Genomic DNA, 23,092 nt, shown 5'->3' on the forward strand with positions numbered 1-23,092 from the left:
ATGTCTCGGAAATGTTTTGAACAGCTTTTCGCTATTTCCAATGCTTTCCATTGTAGTTGTTTTTATTTCGTTTACTTGATTACATTTTTATTAAAGCAGTATTTAACTGTTTAAATTCGGAAGGCTGTGTGCTGTTGAATACCTCTGCTGAACAAAAGTAAAGGAATCGATAATTCTCATCTCACAATCAAAGTTAAGCAGGTAGAATTTGCGTGTTAATGTTTCTTGCTAAAATTAGTCAGATACTCTCTACAGTATTTGACTAATTTTAAGTCACTGCTTCTTAATATGGTAATACATATCAATTGGTATCTTTTTAAATGGACATCAAGGCGCTGTTACAGCAGTTGATTTATTTTCTACTTTTTAAAGCACATGATAAATACTAGATTTTTGTATTATTATCGAAGGACTGGACATTAAAATGCTGTGTGTGTGTGAAAGGCCAATGAATTTGTATGAGGCTGTTCAGCAAAACTTCATTAGAAAATTTTCGTTCTTTTTTTTTTGTTTGTTTTTTAATTTTAAAAGATTATAAACTACAAAAAAATAGTTCCAAAAACAGTCGGTCATATTTCTTTGTTGTATTGGAAAGCTACTCATAATTCACGAATTCTTTATTCAGATAGTATTATCAATAAAGCCTTGTTATTTGTATCAACACAATATCTAATTATTACATTTAGAAGTTATATTTCTTCGCAAAATGTCATTATTTCCTAGTCTACTTCTAAACGGGCTACATTTGCGATCCACTTCAGGTTCGTATTGACTGCTGAAAATACACGAGGCTTGCCAGGAATACAGCGATCTGCATCTCCCCAAGAAGTTACTCCAACTAGATAGAATCTATCTCCTGTATCTTTCATCAAAGGAGCGCCAAAATGACCCTATTTAAATGACAAAATTTAGATATTATTCACAGTCCCCTCACCCTTAAGTAAGCAGTAGTAGAAAATATAAATATTTCGAAATAATATAACAAATGAATTAATTATTATTATATAGGTGTTAAATTATGAATAAATAGTCGTGGACTGCCACAGATTACGATTTGTTATAGTCACATATCCTGAGTGACTAGTCCGGTCGCTTAACTCTCGTATTTGATCGAAGGTTTAACTAACATTGTAACAATTTCCTTTTCCCTTCACTGAAAACAATCAAAATATTTATAAATTCATAATATAAGTGTTTCGTTTTCCTCACCATTTTGAATGGTTTTTAGGTCTAAGATAAAAACTGTTAAGAAAAAACCATTCAGATATGAAAGCCCTGACGTCATCTTTCTTCTTAATTTACAAGAATTTGGAGTTGTATTTATAGATAAATAAATACATCTCCTGTTGCCTTTTATTACCCAAAGGGATTGTATTTATAATAGTGCTTTCCTCACTCTTTTCGAGCAACACAAAATTTATATTTAAGCAAACATAAATTTACTTAAATATGAATTTGAGAAAATATAAATTGGTTCAAATATTTTCCCAATGTCCCTTCAGTAATTCCATGATTCTAACCTATCGCATATGATCGGATCACTTTTTCGTATTTTATTTACCAAACGCCGCAGATTACAAGACTTCAACCAGTCGTTATTGCTAACCTTCCACACTACGGAAATTATTTTGTTACCCGTCATTGTATCCTCTCTAAAGTCGCTTCTTCCCTTCCGAATTCTGGTAACCATTTCTGAAATAATAATTCTGATGTGGTGGTCTGATCGGAGCCTTATACTGTGCTACTAGCATTTTATTCATTCCGATCACCGTTTGTCTCATCGTTGAAGAAACCCTCTGAGTTAACTGTTGTAACTCATAGGGTTTCTGTAACATGCCACCTTTGTAACATTTACCCTGAATTTTACACTTCCATGCATCATCACCAGAAGATCTCATATCTTCCTCTTAAACTTCCTTAGTATAGTTCTACAAATAGAGTATTATTGACTCCCATTAGTGGATCCCAAATTTCAAAACCTTACACTTAGCGATATTAAACTGCTTTTCGCGTATTTTGCTCAGTTTTCCAGCTTATTCAGATCTTCCTGAAGATCCAATATATGGGCATTAAACAGTAATTTTTCTCAGATTCACACTACACGCAAACAGTTCAATATCTCTCTTCAGTCCGATGATAATATCATTGATATAAAGGTTGAACAGTAATGGTTTCAGTGAAGAATCTTGTCGAACCCACTGGTATCTTTTCTTTTTCCTGATCTGGCTTCCCATATACAAGACGATTATCTAAAGCAATACATAGCAGTGAGGCAACCTGTCAGATGCTGCTACGATATTCAGATACTCAATGCATTTCGCTCATCGATCACTGTTATTATTTTATTATAAAATGAAACGGGACATTTTGATAAAATAACTGGAACTACCTAAAAAACGAGCGTCCCCTGATAAATCCGTGCTTATCTGTACAGAAAATATTACTCTCATCTTGCCAAGACTGTATACGACAATACACTACAGAGTCTATGCAACAAACAGGTTTTTAATTTGATGCCTTCATTCTACTATTCCTCTTATGCAAAGGCATTTATTTTTAATTTTCTGTCTGCTCCTTAGGGACTCTTCCAGTTTCCAAGGCTTTCGTGAAATAATAATAATAATAATAATAATAATAATAATAATAATAATAATAATAATAATAATAATAATAATAATAATAATAAACAGCTCAGTCCCCCTGCCACTTTCTTAGAAAGTTCCCTTAAAACGTGGCCAATCTCGTCCAATGCTGCCACCTTGCCGACATCCAAAGTACTTATGGTACATTCGACTTTACCTCTATTCCCAACTCTTCGGTTGTGTTCGTTGGATTCTGAACGGGTCAAGTAGCTTTATGTTTGCAGAAAGTCGTGAGCGGTGGATGAAAAGTATAAAGTGAGCTATATAAAAATACAAATTTATAAATTTATTTACTTCGCGATGGCAGAATAAAAACTGTATATTTTGTAAATATGATGCAGGTATTTACCGAAAATATCAATATGTATAATTTTGAATTAAATATTTTGCGCTTACCCAACACATGTCTGTGTTATAACTATATGCACAGATCATCTTCTTCGTTATTTTGTCCTCGTACATGCTGTTACAGATATTGTAGGCCACAATGTTCAGTGTTGCCTGTAGAATAGGCTCAAATTTTTCTGCAGCTGTTTTAAAAGTATATAGAAGAGAAATATTAAATACATGTAAATAAAGTAGAAGTAGCGATAATAATAATTACTCTGCTATATTACTGGGTAAATAGTGATATTTTTGCATGATACACAAACACTGACAATACTTAGAATTTATAAAAGTAAGATAAAAAAAATTACATATTTGTTTTTATCTTGGCTCTATTTAATTCTCACCCCGGATTCCCCCAATGTTCAATCCCCATTCCATCGTATAATGAAAACTTTGATCAACTAATATCCTGTAACACGCTCTCAAAAGTTTATGCACTTCTATCATATCAACCCTCTTTCTCTTGTCTACCAGTTTATAACCCCGATTTCATCGTTGTAACTCTTCTTCTTTGCAGCCTTTCCCCGTTTTTATCCCTTCGGAAACAAGGAGACCAAATCGGTGCAAATAGTCCACGTGTGGTCGAATCAAGGTCCGTGTAAAGAGGGAAAATGATTTCCATATCCTTACATGCCGATCTTCGTTTCAATATTTCAATTATCCTCCGAGCTGTATTTGCAAATTTTACAACATGACCTACAAAGTTAAATTTCCAGTCCATGCTAAGTCCAAGATTACTAGCCTCGTCAGTTACTCAAAGCAAAATCCCATTATAAAATGCTGTTGTATATCGAGTCACGTCAAAGGACATAATTTACACTTTCTAACATTGAACTGATAACCATCATCGTTTGCCCCGCTTTTGAAGCCTATTCAAATCGCCTTGTAAATGACAACTATCAGTAGCATCTCTGATTACCCTGCTTACTTACGCATCTGTAAGCAATTGAAGATCTCCTGTCAGGCACTTTCAAATATTATAAATTAACAGATTAAACAACAGTGATCCCGGAAATACACTGGTTACTTTAAATCTGAGAGACTGTCACACACACACACACACACACACACACACACGCACGCACTTTCCATCCTATCCAACAATCACCCATTTATCCAAGTCGACAGTGTGCATTCCAGTTCGATATTCTCCAGTTTATGCAACAGCCTTTCATGTGATATTCTATGAAATGTCTTAGCAATATTTAACAGTGTCACAATGTTCCGTTCCCATTATCCGATTCAGTCCTAACGTTATTATAAAATATAATTGCTCAAACATGATCTCCCTTTAGTAAACCCAGGCTGTTCCCTGTAAAGTATATTTTTTTTGTCTACACATTTTCTCTAAGCAAGTTCTTACCAATTTCTTTAAAATCTTTAGAGTTACTCAAGAGATACTGGTAATTAGATTTTCCAAACTCGCCTCAAAACCAGGAATACGAGAATCAGGCTGAGCAGATACACATTGTAAAGGCCGCTTTTCAAGACACTATGCCTGATAGGATAACAGAAGAGGGGCTTGGTTCTCCTGACTCAAAAGATCTGGTGCCTCTCTTTCTGATAAAACCTAATAATTCATAGGAGAAACTTACAACCAGCAACATCAACAAAATCTACAGCACTTTAACACAACAGTCGAACCAAAGCATTTAATTGGAAAAGCATGCATCTTCCCACCAAGCACTATTTCAGTGGGTCCTACATATCGCAGAAGAGTCATCAAACCGGAAGCAGATATTAAGTGGAGAATGTGTCACAATGCATTACACACTCCATCTATATTACAAAAATTTAACTCAGATGTCTGAGATAACTTCTTGTTCTGCTACCAATCAGGAACAGTCTGGCATATCTACTTGGAATGCCCACTCAACACCCAATTAATCCGTTTTCTCAGGAAATGGCAGCTCTCACCTGTGCTAGTATTCATGCAGAAGTGGAGTATTTCAATATCGTCCGTGCAGAGGCAAATAATCATTCATTCTTTAATTACCTCTTCATCACTGCGAAAGCGGTAACATAGAGCTTCTACCTCAAATATACAAGACCAGACAGCACAGCAACTTCTCTGAGAGAGGCAGCTGACCAATTCCTTGCAGCCTTCAAAGAAAAGGTGAGAAGTCCGATCCTAAACGAGCATCACCACCACAGGCAAAACAGCACCTTAGATCTTAGAACGAGACTGGAATCCACGGAATCAACTCCTTGCTGATCAGGGCGACTGTATCATACTCCACTTTCCAGCATGGAGGTGTAATCATCTTCCCCCCTCAAAACAAATGGAAGAAAGTTGTTTTGTGCTCAACAGTGTGAATATTAATCTGCTCTCACCCTCGTGTAAATAGATAATATTATCCTATAGTAACTGTTATTTTCTTCCATATACATGTCAGATTTAATGTTCTTATACAGTGTTATATCAAAATAAATGTTTATTGCTTTAATTTAAAAGAATAAAAATGTCGTTCAGCTTATAACTTATATTTGGATGTAACATACCTCAAGAAGATTATGAGCATTTAACCTCTCTGTCTGACTGCAGAGAATTATTATATATATAATATTACTGTGTGTGTGTGTGTGTGTGTGTGTGTGTGTGTGTGTGTGTGTGTGTGTGTGTGTGTGTGTGTGTGTGTGTGTGTGTGTGTGTGTGTGTGTGTGTGTGTGTGTGTGTGTGTGTGTGTGTGTGTGTGTGTGTGTGTGTGTGTGTGTGTGTGTGTTAGGTTGCTCTCAATAGTCCGTTATTTAAAATATGGTTCACACCAGGTTTTGGATCTTACTTCACCATATTTTTTCCTATTGGGGATCTGAGGAAAGAATCCAGTGGAGTAAGATCACATCATCGGGGAAAATACTCAGCTTGTCCACGAAGACCAATCCATTGAGGAAGGAAATGTTCATTTAACGATTCTGTAATCGGCTGGTGGTCCATTATACTGGAAATACATTTTATCGATATTCATGAAGTAACGAAACTTACAAATATCTTGAAATAGTATATTGTGTTAAATATTTTAAAAATTAATCTGAAAGTGTTTCAAGTTCCTAAATGAAAATTCGCTTAGGAAATTTAATTTGTTTTATATAAACTTTTATTCATAAAATATATACAAATGCTTGCTGGAAACGCACATTCGAATGACTAATAATTATTAGTATAGAGAATAAACTTACGAATTGGTGTCGTTCTCCAGCCTGCTACAATGACGTCATCATTAGCAGGATATTCATCTGTTGACCGAGGTAAACAAATTGGCCTATGTATATCTTCTACTCCAGTAAGTTCGTCTTTTAATTCTATTATAGCCAAATCATTGTTATAAGGAGAAGGTTGACCAAAACGTCTATGTATGACAATCTGTTTAACTGTAAAGAATACTCCTTTCAATGTGATATTGGGTGTTTCGAAGAACACATTGATCTGATCAGGATACCAGGTATCTTTCTTCCTAAAAATGAAACAAAAACAACACTCGCTGCTAAACGTTGTTATTTAGAAATAAAGAACGTGATTTCAGTTTCTAATTAAGTGAAAATAAAATTAAATTAAAAATTTGTAAATAAAGAAAAATGCTTGAATTAGACAAATTACATTTGAATTCATTTGAAAACTTGTTTTCAAATGAATTCCAATGTAATTTGTCTAATTCAAGCCAATCACAACACAGAAGGATTTCAGAAACACGGCAGGAATTGATTTTTTGTGATTCTTTGGACTGGTAGGATATTTCAAAACGATTCAGAACAAATAACGAAAGGATTTTCCTTGCAATCCAACTATTCTCCAAGTGAGAAATATTTTCATCATGGGCTCGTAATACCTGCAAATGCATTTCTTTACCTAAGGAACAGAAGTCAAGAAAAGTACAATGGATTTGAAGACTACAAAAGTACAATAAAATATTGGTTGGGCTTTCTGAATTAAGTAGTTACTGAATGTATATACACCAGCGAATAATCAAATTTCATTCTGAGTAATAATAAATCTATGGTTACGTATATAAAAGAAAGAATAAAATCAAGATATAAATAAATTCATTGGGATAACCATTTCGAAAGTAGCATATCACTCAGAAACAAATTTTCAGAATGATTTTGAAAATCTTCCAACTAAAACAAAGTGGCGATTTTCATAAATAATAATATATGGTTATTAATAATTTTCTTTTCAACCTTATTATGTAATACATGGGAAACCACGTGAAACAGCGATTTCGAATTATTTAGTCGAACAATACAGGATGTTCTTCACAAATTGCTTTTGACGCTAGATCTCTGCATTCATTCAGTCCATTATGGTCTATTCACAAAGAACGTAGAAGAAGAAGAAATCTCTAATCATACCCCGACGTGAGCAAAGAAATCAGCTGCACTCTATATACACAAGTGCCTACTCTTGAAGATGTTCAAAAGAATAGTTTTGTTTGGTCACCCTTTGATGAAGATGAAAACAGTAATATCCCTTGACTTGTTTAAAGTTTGACTTGTTTTCATGTTTAATGAAATTTAAAACAAAAACAATAGTATATCGATTTTTGGAAGTCAGCATGTATGCATATCATACACACATTTCAATATCTGAAATCCATAAATGGCAAAAAAGTTCTTAGCACGATATTCACACAACGAATTATTGGATAACATGGGTGAAACTGCGGAGGCTTAATTGGTTGAGATATTGCTGTGTAGTGACCTTTCTCCTGCCAATACACACAGCATCAGAATTTCAATGCACGAATAATCTCTACAGAATTTCGAAGAGGCATACGGGTCATGAAGTCATTGAAAAATAGGTCAATGTGTTTTTCTACTATAACCTCATGAAAAGTGGATTATTTTGTTCCTCTTCTGAAGGTGCAGTCATATGTTTTGTTCGTGCACTTTTTATGATGTTTCGGATTCCTCACTCAATTTCAATAGAATTTTTCGGAGAACGATCACATTTTCCATCAGTCTTCTTTATCATATCAAACTTGCTAAAAGCGCGCATGCAATTTATCGACATGCCAGACAATGTAAAAAGTATTAATATTATTATAAGCAGTAAGCAGATTAATATGCAGCTAAATAGGTTGACCATGACAGCATTCCGACAGAAAGAAAAGATGAAGGGTTGGATGGATGGATAAAATTATTACAAAATGTTAATAAAATAATAAAAAAATATTAATCTAGCGCCTTTTATTCCCTTACAGGGAGAAGGCGAGGCCATTAAACCCCATTTAGTTCGTGCAGGCGGAGTGAAACAGTTTAATCTCCACCGGCAGCCAATCAGAGATAGCTGGCCCATGTCTATCACTAATTATAGGCAGCCACAGATTATCAGACCTGCAAACAAATGCTGCCGTCTCTTGATACCTAACTCTAACAGGATATATTGCTGTCTGAAATAATGTGGATTCTATGGTCGATTTTCTTGAGTTTATGGGAAGAAATAAAAACCCAATTGCCCTTGCCAGAGATCGACTAACTCGGAAACTGGTTGAAGTAAGGCTTAGAAAAAGTTCCTCCATTCAGTGTCTAGACCCGAAGTGTAGTCTAATTTCGTACAGCCAAGCGCAGAGGATGCAGTCACCACTTTCATTGAGCTAACTTACATAATTTGACGATATGTTATAAAATTATTACATGCTAGAGAAATGTGACATGATTTCAGTACTGGTTTCTACAACTCACCTCGGGGGAAATATGCTCGCTGCTGTAAGGACGTGTCGTCTGCTAATCAATGCTCCTCCACCGATAATTTGATGTTCGAAGTAGATAAGAACCTATAATAGAAGAATATTTAAACATCGTTCCAAATATATCGTAAAAAAAGTTTCAGGAACAGTAAATAGAAAGACAACTAAGGACATTCTGTTTAATTGAAATTGTCGGTGAGAAGAAAATGGAAGGGTACTCTGCAATCTTAGTCTGAGGTTAAAGTAACTCTGAACCTGAACAGAAAATTTTTCGAAAAACTCGTTATAAATTGAACTAAGTAAACGGCAAATGAGCTACCAGTTTCAATCACCCTTTTTGTTTTCCCGATGAACGAATTAATTAATCTCCGTTGCAGAGAAATAGGATTGTATTTTCTCCAGACAGTCAGGAAAAAAATAGTAATAAAGATATCGGTTTGCAAGTTGTGGAAATTTTAGAAGTAACCTCCAGATCACCGGTAACTGTCTACTAGTTGTTTTCAAAAAAAAAAAAAAAAGGAAGTGATATAGGCTTTGGAGGATTACTTTTCTAATTGTTATATATAGAACATTATATACACTTAATTATTACTTAAATATGATGTTTTATTATAAATATTTGAATATATTACTTTTTACATCCTCTTCATGAATCTTCAAATTTAAGAAAAAACAAAAGAAAATAAAAGAAATGTTACCAGCCAAGGATATCCAAATAGACTGGTTTCCCTCCTACCAGGTATTCCACAGCCTGAAAGAAAGAAAAGTTCTTTGATGGCATGTAAAGCAAGACAAACATTTTATTTAGCACTTCATAAGTTGTGAGTACGAATTTTAATAAAGTTCCTCTACCAAAATTTCTTTGAAGCGATTGATTTTGACATCTTTCTAAATTCTACCAAAGACCTGATTTAAATAATAACATTTTCGTCTTGAAGACAACAGTTGATAAATCCCAGATTAATCTATGTTTGTTTCCTATCCCACCATTTTTTTTGTTAAGCATAAGTCAGAATATAGCTGCATATAGCATGATGAATTTTAGAGAAGAAATCAAAATATAACTCATTTATTCTTCCTAAGAGTAGGGAATTCTCATTTGAAGAGCACATTTCCCAGTTTTATCAACATTTATCCTGACCAGAATTTATCTAAAACACGCATTTCTTTGAAGTCAGTTGTACTATGTGTTGCAATGATCTATCATTAGAAACCATACAATCATTTATAGTTGTTAAGAAACCTTTATAGTTGTTAAGAAACTTAACAACTATAAAGCTTCTGCAGCCAGACGCACAACTGGACAGCTTTTGAGTTGGAAGAAAACTTGGATCGAATCCAGTTCAGAAAGTAATTCAAATACATTTGGAGCTTTTTCCAAGGAAGATGAGTTAGTTCGAACATGAAAGTTCAGCTGTAGACAATTTATTATTTACGACAATCTCATCGCAGTAAGGATGTTAAACCTGTATATAGTACTTTAGATGGATAGAAATTTCAAAAGAAAGAAGAACTTTGTGAAATTTAGATTTCTAGAATCCATTTGCACTCTTTAGGAAATACAAACGGGTGTGAAGGATTTTGCAAAGAGATCTATAAAGGGACAGGAAGAAAAATATGTTTTCTGAGTACACGTACGAAACCATGATGATGATGATGATGATGATGATGACGTGTCTTAACAGAATCGATGAGAGGGAGAGAGATTACCGATTCCCGTTCCGGTGATTAGAAAAATGACGATAGCAATATCTGCAGACAAGGCAAGTAGCAGAAGCTGAACGTCTTTGAAAAAAACCGAAGTGAATTAGCGAGAGAAGGTCTTTTTCCATCAAATTAATTCCCTCCTGTACCGAGTCATGATTTTACAGTATGCTTTGGATTTCGACCTCAAATGTAAGAATACGGTTCAAAGGACAGGATGGATTTAGAGAATCACCAGTTGCTACAAGTCAAAGTTACTTCTTGGAAGAAAAATAAACATAATTACTTGAATGTTGAGGCAGCGATAATTGTTTTCACTATAAAAGATTAGAAGTTAGAGTTATTCAAGGAGGGAAACGTTTTAATTGTTCAGAAGCTTCCATTTGTAAATGATAATTCTTATATTCATAGAGATTGGTAGGTAGGTATTATCACTACTCGTTTCACCGTCACACCTTTGTTCCATAATCTTTGTTCTTAATTACAGCTAACACTTTAATAAGTTATATTTCATCGAACAACATATACCTAGCAAGCGAAATGTGGGCATTATCAAAAGTAAGGATGAAAGAATGCTTGATTTTAATGAGAAAAAAAAGCGGTTTATATATTGCTACACTGGAGTTATGTAAATTACCACAACGCCATTAAATAATAAAATCATTCAGAGATGACAATTGTTAAGTTAGAGATCTTTAGATGTTGGCTGTCGAGAACTTTTTTTCATTTGTCGAGTGCTTGCTTCCTCAAATGAGAAAGAATATGGGGGTTTAATCCTAAACTCTGACATTCGGGTCATTTTCTGGAATAGGATAAGGTTCTCGTCTAATTTTGAGAGATACGGAGTTTAAAACATGAGATGAGTTTCTGGATGGGGAACCGTATTTGCTCGTGTTCCAGATTAATTAACTCGGGAACCTGCCCAAGAAAAGTCTAGAAATAGTTCACCTGGTAGGCAACCAGAATCGAACTCATAACAAATATATCTTGATAGTTTATTGTCATTAAAGCGAACGTCATTTCTACAGGCTACACGGGGATTTTCTTCAGAATCGAAAAGAAGCCAGAAGAAAATCAGTTCATCACTAAACAAAAAGTCATACAGCGTCATATGATTACATTACAACCACATACAAAGCCTGTTCAAACATCATAGAATTTAAATTCTGTAGACTATCACAATGACGAATGACTTCTATAAATTTGCTTGAGGATTCCATGATAAACTCTCCTTGGGGTGGCGAGGGAATTAAAAATTTAAATTACTTTGGTTCTTTTTCTCTACCTGTCTATTATGAGTCATTATTTTTTGCTCTACATGAATAACCATGATGTTTAATATAGTAATCGGAATGGACCATAGTGTGTACGTGCGCGTGAGCACACACAGCACGAACACACACACACACACACACACACACACACACACACACACACACACAGTTTATGCATATTGGTTAGAACTCCTTAACAGCAGTTGTCTCAGATTACTGCAATTATTTGTATGTAGTTAACCCCAGAAGCGAATATCGTCAAGATCACGAATCACGCAACGAATAAATTAAAAAAAAATTAATACGAAGTTTCTGAAAATTTCAGAAACGTCATTTTCTAAAGGCTACTGTTTACTTATTCAAAGCTAACTCCTGACATGTGCATAGCATACCAGGACTGTTAAGTCTTTATTCACTGATTTTACACATTGAAAATGAAAATGCGTTGGAAATGTTCATAAAGAAATTGTGGAGCAGGGGGGGGGGGTGTTTGTCCCACGCTGACTTACTTTTCCATTTTCTGCAGTCATGATTCAAATTGTTTTCCGATTATTTGAGAGGAAAAATGCCAAGTGTCGAACCGTACTTCTTTTGAAAATCACCAACCCCAAACTCAAATTGTAATTTTAATCCTCAAAATACTGGCCTTCCAAGTCAAGTGGAGTGTCTCCACTATCCATTCTGTAGTCCAAGAGTTATTTTTTTATCCTTGAGAACGACATAAAAAATTTTTTATCAGTGAGGCTTTCAGTAAAACCTCGAACTTTTCTGATGGAATGATCTGCTCCACCATTCCATCAGAAAAGTTCAAGGCCTCACCGAGCGCATCATCACACTGCATGCACTTATCCGTCTCTGTGTACAGTCTTCCATTCATACGTAATTCAAGAGGGTCATTGCGTTGGTAGAAATTTTATCGTTTTCAGGAACATCCATTGAAAACGGAAATTCTTTAATGAATTCCTACTATAATTAGATGCGAAAAAGTAAATGCTTCAATTAATTAGCTTCCATATTCAAGAACATTGTAAATTGAAATTAAGCTTATCAACGGTAAAGAAATCTCTCTCCCTTTCTCTCTCTCTCTCTTCCATTTACTAATTATTTACCTGCTATATTAGGTAAAATGTGAAGTGGAATGTTGTAGCAGGGACGAACATCGTTGATTTGTTGCTTAATCCATGAGGAGTAAATGGAAACTCTAGTATACAACCCTGGATAGCCCTTTCTTCCACATCCTATTCCCCAGGATAGTATTCCAGCAAGGTACCATCTTCCTTCACTCTTGATAATCAATGGGAAACCCTCATTAGTCTAAATTCATGAATGAAAAGGTCACAATGAGGATTAATTTTCAAAGTGTGCAGAAATTTTCATGAAAGTGATAATAAAATATTAGCGTATGACAAATATCCAATTTCATGTACCAGTATAATCTAGATGACATTAGAGTTTTTAGTGTTAAAAAGACAGTAAGGCACAAATTACTCCAATTTCTTTACGGCAATTGGAGTAATTTCTGTAAAGAGACTGGAAGATACTCGTTAAAATCAAAGATGCTTGAAACTGAACAGGGATAGAAAACTATAATCTGAGGATGAATTTATCTTCAAATGTTGCACTGTTACCTTGCTTACTACAAAAGAAAAGAAAGTGATCTTTCCTCTCCATAAGCAGGATTTCTTGTTTATCTGATCACTGACTCATGCTCTCGTTGTACTGATATGCCATAAGTAGCGAATATTCGTAGGTGGGTACAAATAAATAAACAAAATGTGAAATGTGGAACTTATTATCAAATCAAATTTCTCATTTAGTGTGTGAACATAGTGCGGACTTACGTCACACTAATTTAAACGCATAATTTTGCTGATACTAACAGCATTGTTGTCTCAGTGTTCTTCCCATAATATTTATAATGATGTTAAATACAAAAGAATATTCGACTTACAGTACGCCAGTATCATAAATGCTCCAGGCTAAAGGAAGAGATGAGGAGAAGAAATATATCAGTTTGATTGCTCTTTTTCTGTTAAAAATACAAAACATTATTCGTCGGAAAAAAATGCAGTACCAGCCGGAGTGGGGAAAGAAGGAAGAAGTAAAGTAAGAAATAAGAATGGAGAGTAGAGTCTGTTTGGTTTCTAACTACGATGGTTGGTTGCTGCATATTTATTGATGTACAAAAAAAATGTACACTATCTACCAATAATTGTACGGATATCCCTGTTATTTGAAGTTATGGAACATTCCATGTTTGTTAATAAAATAAAAAACAGTTGTAAAGACAGTAGGAAGCAGTATTTCATCGTAGCAGTTGAATACAGGTGGAAAGGCATCACGACGTGAACTCAGTGACTTCAAGAGAGAGAGAGAGAGAGAGAGAGAGAGAGAGGTGTCATCGTGGGATGTCATATTGGTGGCAGGTTCATAATCGCCATTGCCGCTCAACTGGAGCAATACCAAAATCAACGGTTGAGGATTGATCAACAAATTGTGACGTTCATTGCTATTGCAGGAAAATGACCTGGGCAGCCGCCGAAATTGACTGATAAGGACAGAAAGATGTTAAAAAGGGTAGCATGCAAAAACTGGCTACAATTGACACAGATCATCCGTGATTAGTTCCAGACCGCTAGAAAGACCACGTGAACACTAATATTGTACAAAAGTACTTCGATTTATTGAGTTTCCACGGACGAGCAGCGGTACACAAGCCGAACATCTAAACAAAAAAACAAGGCTGCTCAACTGACCTAGTGAAAACAGTGTCTTAACTGAACAGTTAACCTGTTCACAAATATGTCATTCAGAGGTAACCAATACTCTGGACCAACGAATCAAGGTTCACCTGTTTCCAGTCTGACGGCAGGGTGTAGGTGCTGATGGAGTCTGGTAAACTCTCGTTACCACAGTGTACTGTAACCACAGTCAAGTTTGGTGGCGAGGGGTATTGATGTGGGGTGTATTCAACTGGATTCGACTGGAACTACTGGTCGTTTTCCATGGTTCCATGATGGCAGCTCGGTGCCTTGATATTCTGGATAATCAGGTGCAGCCTACACTGTTGAATTTTTATGAAATGGACTCATGTTGTTTTCAGGACGACAATATCCCATTCCACAAAGCTGCAGCTTTTATGGATTGGTAGGAAGAGACGGATGTTCAACGATTGCCCTGCCTGTGCAGATTCCTGACCTTAACCCCATCGAATACCCATGGAACGAATTTTAGCGGTGATTGAGGTCCAGAGCAGCATCTCCTCGATGTGTCATTGATCTCAGTGCTGCTTTAATGGAGGAATGAAGAAATATTCCACCAGATGTCTGCCACACATTAGCGGAAAAAATCCTTCATAGGTATCGGAGGCCAAAGGTGGACATACCCGATATTTTGGTTTTCCTGTTGATATCAGCTGTAAATCACTGAAGTGTTGGGACAAGTATCAGTAAATATTGTAGAGTGAACACCCATTGCAATTAGGAATTACGATGGTTAGGAAACAGATATGTATTTCGAGAAAATGAATATCTTCGATGATTTTCCTGTCATCAACTTCGCTGTATTGCATTTCTCTTCTTTTCCTAAGAAGAGAAGAGAAATGTATCCACGACCTGTTGATTGAAGAGGAGGTGTGCTACCACTCAGTCCACCCAGCGTGGCATACATTATTATTATGGGTATAATCATGGAGTCAGTGGACTCATCGCAGGAGACCCAAACTATCAAACAATATCTATCATATCTCCCCTTGAGTTCATTTACAGACGAAGAACTCACAACCAAGTCAGGCAATGCATTTCACTTATTCTCCACCGTCCAGGCGAAAAACCTCCTGCTCGCACCCTTGTTACCCACACTTTTCCTTAATTTCCATGGATGGCCTCTTGTTCTTCTATCACTATAACACAGCTGAAATATTGCCTCTGCAGCAATCTTATAAAAATCTTTTAGTAATTTAAATGTTTCTATCATATCCACTCATCATCTCTGCCTTTCACCAACCTTTGCAATCCACAAGATCTCAATCTATCAATGTAGGAAGCATTTTTTACCTCACTCACCAACTTAGTCACTCTCCTCTGAACCCGTTCAACAACCTCCTCATCTCCTAGGAATCCAGGTGACTAGACTTGAGCACAAAAATACCAAATGTGGAAGTATCAGTGCAATATAAAGGGGAATAATAACCTCTTTCTGTCGGAATGTTAGTGTTTTCTTCAATAACCAAGTAATCCAAAGTGCAATCTTAGACACCTTAGCAATTTGTCCTCTGAACTTCATCTCCCTATCCACCAACCACCCAAATACCTAGCCACATCAATCTCTTGGACATACACAGCTGGTAATCATTTAATCCCAAAATGCATAACCAGTACAGTAACCAGAATATAAAACGCCTGCTGCAAATGTGTAACTTGTGCACCCCAACCCAAAAATGAGAAACATTTTGAGAAATTTAAATGTAACAAGTTAAATTTTACTAAATGCAATATGCTAAATACTCGCTATTAATCCCATCAAAATGAGTTGCGGTCTGTTGTAGAATTTTTGTGTCTAAAGCGTCGTATTGCCGAAATTTAAAAATACAATAGAAAATAGCTAACTTTTATAACGACCATACGTTTTGCACCCAAACATAATTTCACCCGTGGCGGACGTCTCTTTCGCCACTCCCTCGTTACGGCACTGTGCATGACGTTTCACTTTTCCACAATGACTTCACATCCATTACCTTTTGCCTATTTTTCAGCTTATTTAAATTATCCTGCAAACTCTTAACATCAGCTTGATTTTTTATTCATACCCAACTTTGCATCATCAGCAAACAACTGAATATCTCCATCCATTTAAGCCATTTCCTATATCTTTTGTGTACAAATTAAAGAATATCGGCCCAAGCACAAAGCCTAAGCACACCACTGATCACATGCCTCATCCTGGACTTTGCTTATCCATAACATTCTGGTATCTCCCCTGAGCCATTCTCTTACGAATATCACAAGTTTAGTATCCGTCCACATCTACTACATTTGCGCAACAGTATTCCATGGGGTATTCAGTGAAAAGTCTTTGCAATATCCAGAAGTACCATGTGTATCATTTGTCCAACTCAGATGTCATTCTATTATAAAAAGTTAATAAATTGCTAAGGCAGGATCGACCTTTAACAAAACCCTATTGGCCCCTATACAGTATCATATTCTGATCCACCCATTCTTGAATTCTGTCTTTAGCCAACTTTTCATTTACTTTCACCACCACTCCCGAGATGGTGATTGGTCTGTAATTATCTACCGCAGTTTTAGAGCCACCTTTATGCAAAGGAACGACTTTTGCTTCCTTCCACTCCCTGTATAGGACTACTAATAGTGGTCTTGATTAGACTCGCTGATGGAAATTCATGGAGTCATGACTACAAGACCCTAGAAGAATGTTCTGGACAATTAGTTGTCATACATTGAAAATATATTAAGCTATTAATACTTGGGCTTTAAACTCAGCAACATTCCACGTGATATCGAAATGACTGTCATCATCAAAATTGATCTACACCTGATATAATAATCATGTAGAGGTGGCAGAGGATTTCCTACCGGAAAATTCTAGCCAACAATGTCGAAATTTTAAACAGTCAAAACAACCATACCAGCTAGAAGAACGCATGCAGTTAAAAAAAGACATAACGCACTATCCCCTAAGCCTAAATGAATTCGGCTGTAATTCCAAAGAAAAAAAACTACATATAGAATAATCATGCGATGAACAAGAATGCGAAATGAGGGAACAGGCAAGACGTTATCGTCGTTAATATAACTTGCTAATGTTTTTAAGTGTGTGTGTGAGTATGTGTGCGCGCCCGCGCGCGTGTAAAATAATTCTACTCTTCATTGCACTTGATGTGCCATCTGTAGCTTCCCATGTATTCATTAAATACTATTTCTTCCACAGTACCATAAAGAGATACTGTGGAAGAAATAATATTGTTTCTACATTAGCAATTAACTATATATTTAGATACAGCGATGCGCGAAATAAAATAAAAAATATATAATTTTTGTGAATAATCACTTTGTTTTAGAATGCTGAATGACTGAAAAAAATGATGCAGTAAATTTTGCTCCTGGCCCTTACTGTGGGAAATGAACATCCCACATCATTCACGTTTTAGCTAGATAAATTTTGAATCATTCTGTATTTTGATGAGATGAAGATCACCTCTTGCCTAATTTCTAAAAGTTTATCATTTTGTTTCACAAAATTCCACACTAAATTAAATACTTCTGCATCTATGTTTTTCTCATGAATTTTCTACTAATTAAATATTTAATATTTTCCGCTTACCTGACAATCACCTTTATGCATTTCTCCTCCTGCACACATTGTATGTTCGGTTATTAACTCGCCATATTTTTTCACACACTGGTCGTTGGGAATTATTGGTAAATCGACTTCTTCGAGAATCTCATTTTCAAATTCTTCTAAAATAAAATGTTCGATTTTTTAGGAAAGCATACAAGTATAAAGTAATTAAGAAATTACGTATGTCTGGGGGAGGGAAAAGAAAAAAATCCAAACACATTGCATATCTAATTATAAGAATAGGCTAGGTCGTAATTTATTATGTATGTACACAAATGCCAGGAACGTTAGAAAAAAAGGGGTTGAGTTTGTTGCTTTATTGAATAAGACGTGGTCTAAGATTGTTGACATTAGTGAAACCTGGCTATCAGAATCAGATATGGTAATTGGAATCGAATGTAACGGATATACTAATTTTAGGAATGACAGAAGAGATAGGAGAGGAGGAGGAGTGCTACTAATGACATCAGATGACTTGTGTCCAGTTAGGGTAGAAATACAAGAAAACGATGATAATAACAATGTCCTAGTTTGAGTCTATTTGGTGTGAAGAGGAAGTTAACAGAATGAAATATTTGGTGCGGTGTTGCTACAGACCTGGCAACTCAGTTGTAGGGCACGAGAAATGCTTGGCCAATTTAGCCTTATAGGTACCAAGCGGATGATCATTATGGTTGGCTTTAATTTTCCAAACATTGATTGGGTCTAAAGAGAAATCTCATGATCAGAAAGAACAGGAATTTATTGAAATCTTGCGAGATAACTTTCTCCAGCAGCATGTGAAAGAAGGAACTCGAGGTCCAAGAGTGCTGGATTTGCTCATAGCATCAGAAGCGATCTCTATCAAGAATATGGTTATTTTACCACCAAGTGGTGACAGTGATCATGCTCTTCTTTCTTGGGAAATATCAACTTGTATTGAAGCTCCGATTAAATCAGGCTTCATGCTGAATTACAAAGCTGGAAATTATGATCAACTTAGAAGAATGCTATCTTTGGTCCAATCGTATCTGATACTGAATGGAAAAATGTCAGAAATGCATGGGAATCTTTGAAAAAGTGCTTGAAGGGGGCGGTATCTGAATGTATCCCTAGTGTTCGAAGAATAAATAGTTTAGGAGTGAAATTGATGTGCAGCCTTATTAAGTTAGAGATCCACAAGAAGAATATGATGTAAAAAAAATATCGTGAGAAAAAGAGTGAGAGGAGTTATGAAATATATAAAGCTCAGGCCAGTAATGTAACAGAAATGTAATGAGTATTGTGAGAAAAGCGAAATCGGAGTATGAAAAGAAATTGGCCATGCAGGCTAAAGGCAATCCAAAAGAATTTTTCGTTATGCCGCAAGTAAAAGAAAGAATGAACGTGGAAGAATAACATTATTGAATGCAGATGGCACACGAGTGTCGGAAGTTGAGGATATTGTTCAGTTAATCAGTGCTCACTTTCCTAAGATATATCAACCAGGTGTATGGTGAATGGTGCTACTGTTCATGAAAATGAGTTTGAAGAGCGCATGCATAACCTGGATAATAATTTGCCAATATGGACAGATGGAATATCAGCAAACGGGCTAAAGGAATGTTCAGCTGAATTGGCTAGGCCTTTCACACATTTGTATAACTTGAGTCTCAGCTCAGGAATGACACTACAGGAAAGGAAAGAATGTAGGACAGTTCAATTGCACACGGGTGTTGCAGAAATTGATGCGTCCAACTACCGATCTATTAGTATATCTGGTGTGGTAGTGAAGATTTTAGAAAAGTTGGCAAGAACTCGCATACAGAAATGGGTAGACAAGCATTCTATACTCTGCAGGGAACAGCATGGGTTTACTAAAGGAAGGTCATGTTTTAGCAATTTGCTCATATTTTATAACAATGTTAAGGCAGAGTTGGATAAAGAGAATGGATACTACACTATGATAATGTTGGATTTTTCTAAGGCATTTGATAGGATACCACACGATAGGCTGTTGTGTAAACTGTAGAATATGGGATTGGAACATAATCTATTGACTTGGATCAGGGAATGGTTGAGAGACAGATATCAAAAAGTGGTATACAGTGAGTTTGAAATCTGCTAGATTTAAGGTAACCAGTTCTGTACCTCAGGGTTCAGTCCTAAGGCCATTATTGTTCAATCTATACATTAGTGATATCAAGCAGTGTATATCATCCGATTTGCAATTGTTCGCTGATGATGGGAAGATAGGCAGAACAATAAGGGATGCTACCAATATTCAGCAATTAAAGAATGATTTGAATAGACTGGAAATCTGAGTAAAGGAAAATGGCTCTCAGTTTAAGGTTAGTAAGTGTAAAGTTATGCACTTTGGCGTGATTAGAGTTCCAGCGGCATATTATGTTAGCGGGGTTATGCTAGAAGAAGAAACTGAAGAAGCAAGGGATCTTGGTGTATTGGTTGATAAGAATTTAAAGTTCACAAGTCACATATCAAAAGATATAAATACAACTCAGAGGATAATTGCTATGCTGAAGCTAGCAATGACATGTAAGGATAAGGAAGTAATTTTGCCTCTTTATAAGGCTTTGATAAGAGCACACTTGGATTACTGTGCACAGATTTGGTCTCCCGGGTTCCAAGTGGATAAAGAAGCTGTGGAAAGGGTGCAAAGAACAGTTACAATGATTATATCAGGATTATGGGATTTAGATTATGAGGACATATTGCGAGTGTGGATTACAGACTTTGGTTAACAGAAGAAAGAGCAGTGATATGAAAGGAATCTATAAACTTTTGAATGAGTGTTATAGCATTTTAAATGAAGAAATATTTCGTTATATGGAAGGTGGGAAGAGAACACTGGAGCATCCATGGAAGTTAAGGTTGTTCTCAGTCAAGAAATTGTTAAGAGCTAGGTTTTACTCAAAGAGAGCAGTTAGTAAGTGGAATAATTTGCCCTTACGGGTAGTGAGTGCATCTAGTGTGAACGAATTTAAGAGAAGGTATGGTAGCTGGTTTGGGTAAATTACAGCCTTCCTCGATGAGTCCTTGACCCCGTGGAAGTCTCAGATAATAATAATCATAATAATAATTTAGTTGTTTATTTTAACACAGGGTTAATCGAGGTGGACTAAATATATATAGACTGTGGAATGTTAATTTCCATTTTCGGTGTGAGAAACTCTAGCGTTCACCACTGTTAAACTGATAACCCAGACGTTTTCAACTGCTAATGCTAATGTCGGTTGACCAACAATCTCCACAAGAATTTAGACTTCGGTTCAACTTTGTAACATGTCTACCGATAAAAAAAATTTGTCGGACTACTTAGTAAATTGTCTTCCTAAATAACCCATTTACAATTATTTCTGAAAAAAAAAAAAAGATTTCTATTATTTTTCGAATAATGATCAAGCCAACACGAAACAAGTAGATAAACTACTGGGCCACACAGCTTAAATATATCACTGTGGGGTAATTAGTAATTGGAAACACATTAAAAATGCAAATTAGAATAAGTTATACCCAATTTATTTTTCTAAATAGCGGGAGCATATTAACTGATATCTTTTTTGTAGATAATATATTAACTATCTCTGATATCTTTTTTCGTAGTTAGTATTAATTTGTAGTTATTATTAACATTAACACAAAAACAATCTTTTCTTGTTATTAATACTAACAACAATCTTACTTTGTATTTATTATATAAAAAAATATAGTTGTGATGTATCAACATTATCAGAGGTTAAGAGTGGCGGATAGAGGGCGCTCGGCCCATTTCCTTGTGAGCTTTTAACGGTTGATGATATGTCTGCTAGAATGGATTTCGATTCTTCTGTAATTAGAGTAGTCCCAGGGGTGTAGTCGGCAGTCTGATGGATTAGTTGGTTGCGGTGATTGTCGGCAGTCGTGATAATCCCTTCAGCAGCAGTTGCTTTTAAGAAGTCTTATGTCTGGTATTTTGGCATAACGATGCAACTGGCTATTCGTGACAAACCAGCGAGTGTTCTGCGCCATCCTTGAAGCATTTATTTTGGATTATGTATAGATTCTTGATAATCTTGACAGTGGTATTCCCCAAGATTGGTGAGGAGTAGGTTAGGAGATGTCTTACCAATGTTTTGTAAAGTAGAATGTTGTTGATCATGTTGAGGTGACTATTTTTGTTTAAGAAAGAATAGAGTTGGGCATCTTTGGTGATGATGAAATCTGTGTGCCTCCTGAAGTGCAAGGTTTATCTAGTTTATCTCTTAAATATTTGGAAGCGGTTTACCATGGTGTAGATTTTCCGAACATCTGTGGAGTTCTATCGGGTTTCCTCGTCTTCTGATGAAGAACACTGAAGAGCTATTTTATTTTATATAATTTTATTTTTTCTTTCGGATTAATGGAGATTTGCTATCTGGATAACCATTGTTCAAGTTTGTTGACTAAGATTTGAAGTTTCTTGGTGACTAGTTCCAGACTAAGTGATGTTGCTATGATGAATGTATCAACGGCACAAACAGCGGTGATAGTAGAAAATATTTCAGGCAGGTCTGCCATATAAATGGAGATAAACAGTGGGATTAGCAGGGAGTCTTGAAGGAACTCCTCTAGAGGAAACTTGAGGAAACACGCTAACCATTCGCCAGCCTGGCTGGACGAGTGGTCAGCGTGTCAGCTCTCCAGCCAAGAGGCTGCAGGATCGAATCACGCCATGGGCATGGATAGCTTTTGATTTTCTGTGGAAATACTAATGGTGGTGGTCGGCGGTAGATGGCGTTGAAGTAGTATCGGACAGTTTGCGTACGGAATGATGGAATGCCCTCCCTCGATGAGTCTTTGGACTCCCTGGAGGTGACAAACAATAATAATAACTCCTGCTATGATTCTTCTTACTCTAAATCTGATTTCATTTCTTTTTACTCAGAATTTTCATTTGTTGAGATAGGATTTGATGACTAAGATTAGGTTGTGGAAATTTCGCTTGGAATAGTTTGCAAATTAGACGGTAGTGCCGATTGTTGTCAAATTCTTTGGCGACGTCACTTCCAAACCGTTGTTGATGTGTTTCAACAATTCG

General features: G+C 35.9%; 1 protein-coding gene across 1 annotated transcript in view; it reads right to left on the bottom strand.

The window, feature by feature from the left end:
- Window positions 1-719: 719 nt before the first annotated feature.
- LOC150098756 (transmembrane protease serine 9-like) overlaps window positions 720-23,092 on the bottom strand; it is a 197,288-nt gene continuing 174,915 nt past the window's right edge. The window contains exons 25-29 of the mRNA XM_090405745.1: window positions 18,040-18,176; window positions 8,712-8,803; window positions 6,210-6,484; window positions 3,039-3,172; window positions 720-890 (exon numbers count right to left, since the gene is read on the bottom strand). Of these exons, the coding sequence (XP_090261871.1) occupies window positions 720-890; window positions 3,039-3,172; window positions 6,210-6,484; window positions 8,712-8,803; window positions 18,040-18,176 (809 nt within the window). The remainder of the gene's footprint in view (window positions 891-3,038; window positions 3,173-6,209; window positions 6,485-8,711; window positions 8,804-18,039; window positions 18,177-23,092) is intronic.

Source organism: Typopeltis vanoorti, chromosome 15 (genome assembly GCF_054136105.1).
Source record: "Typopeltis vanoorti isolate ZY-2024b chromosome 15, IOZ_Tvanoo_1.0, whole genome shotgun sequence".
Lineage (NCBI taxonomy): Eukaryota > Metazoa > Arthropoda > Arachnida > Uropygi > Thelyphonidae > Typopeltis > Typopeltis vanoorti.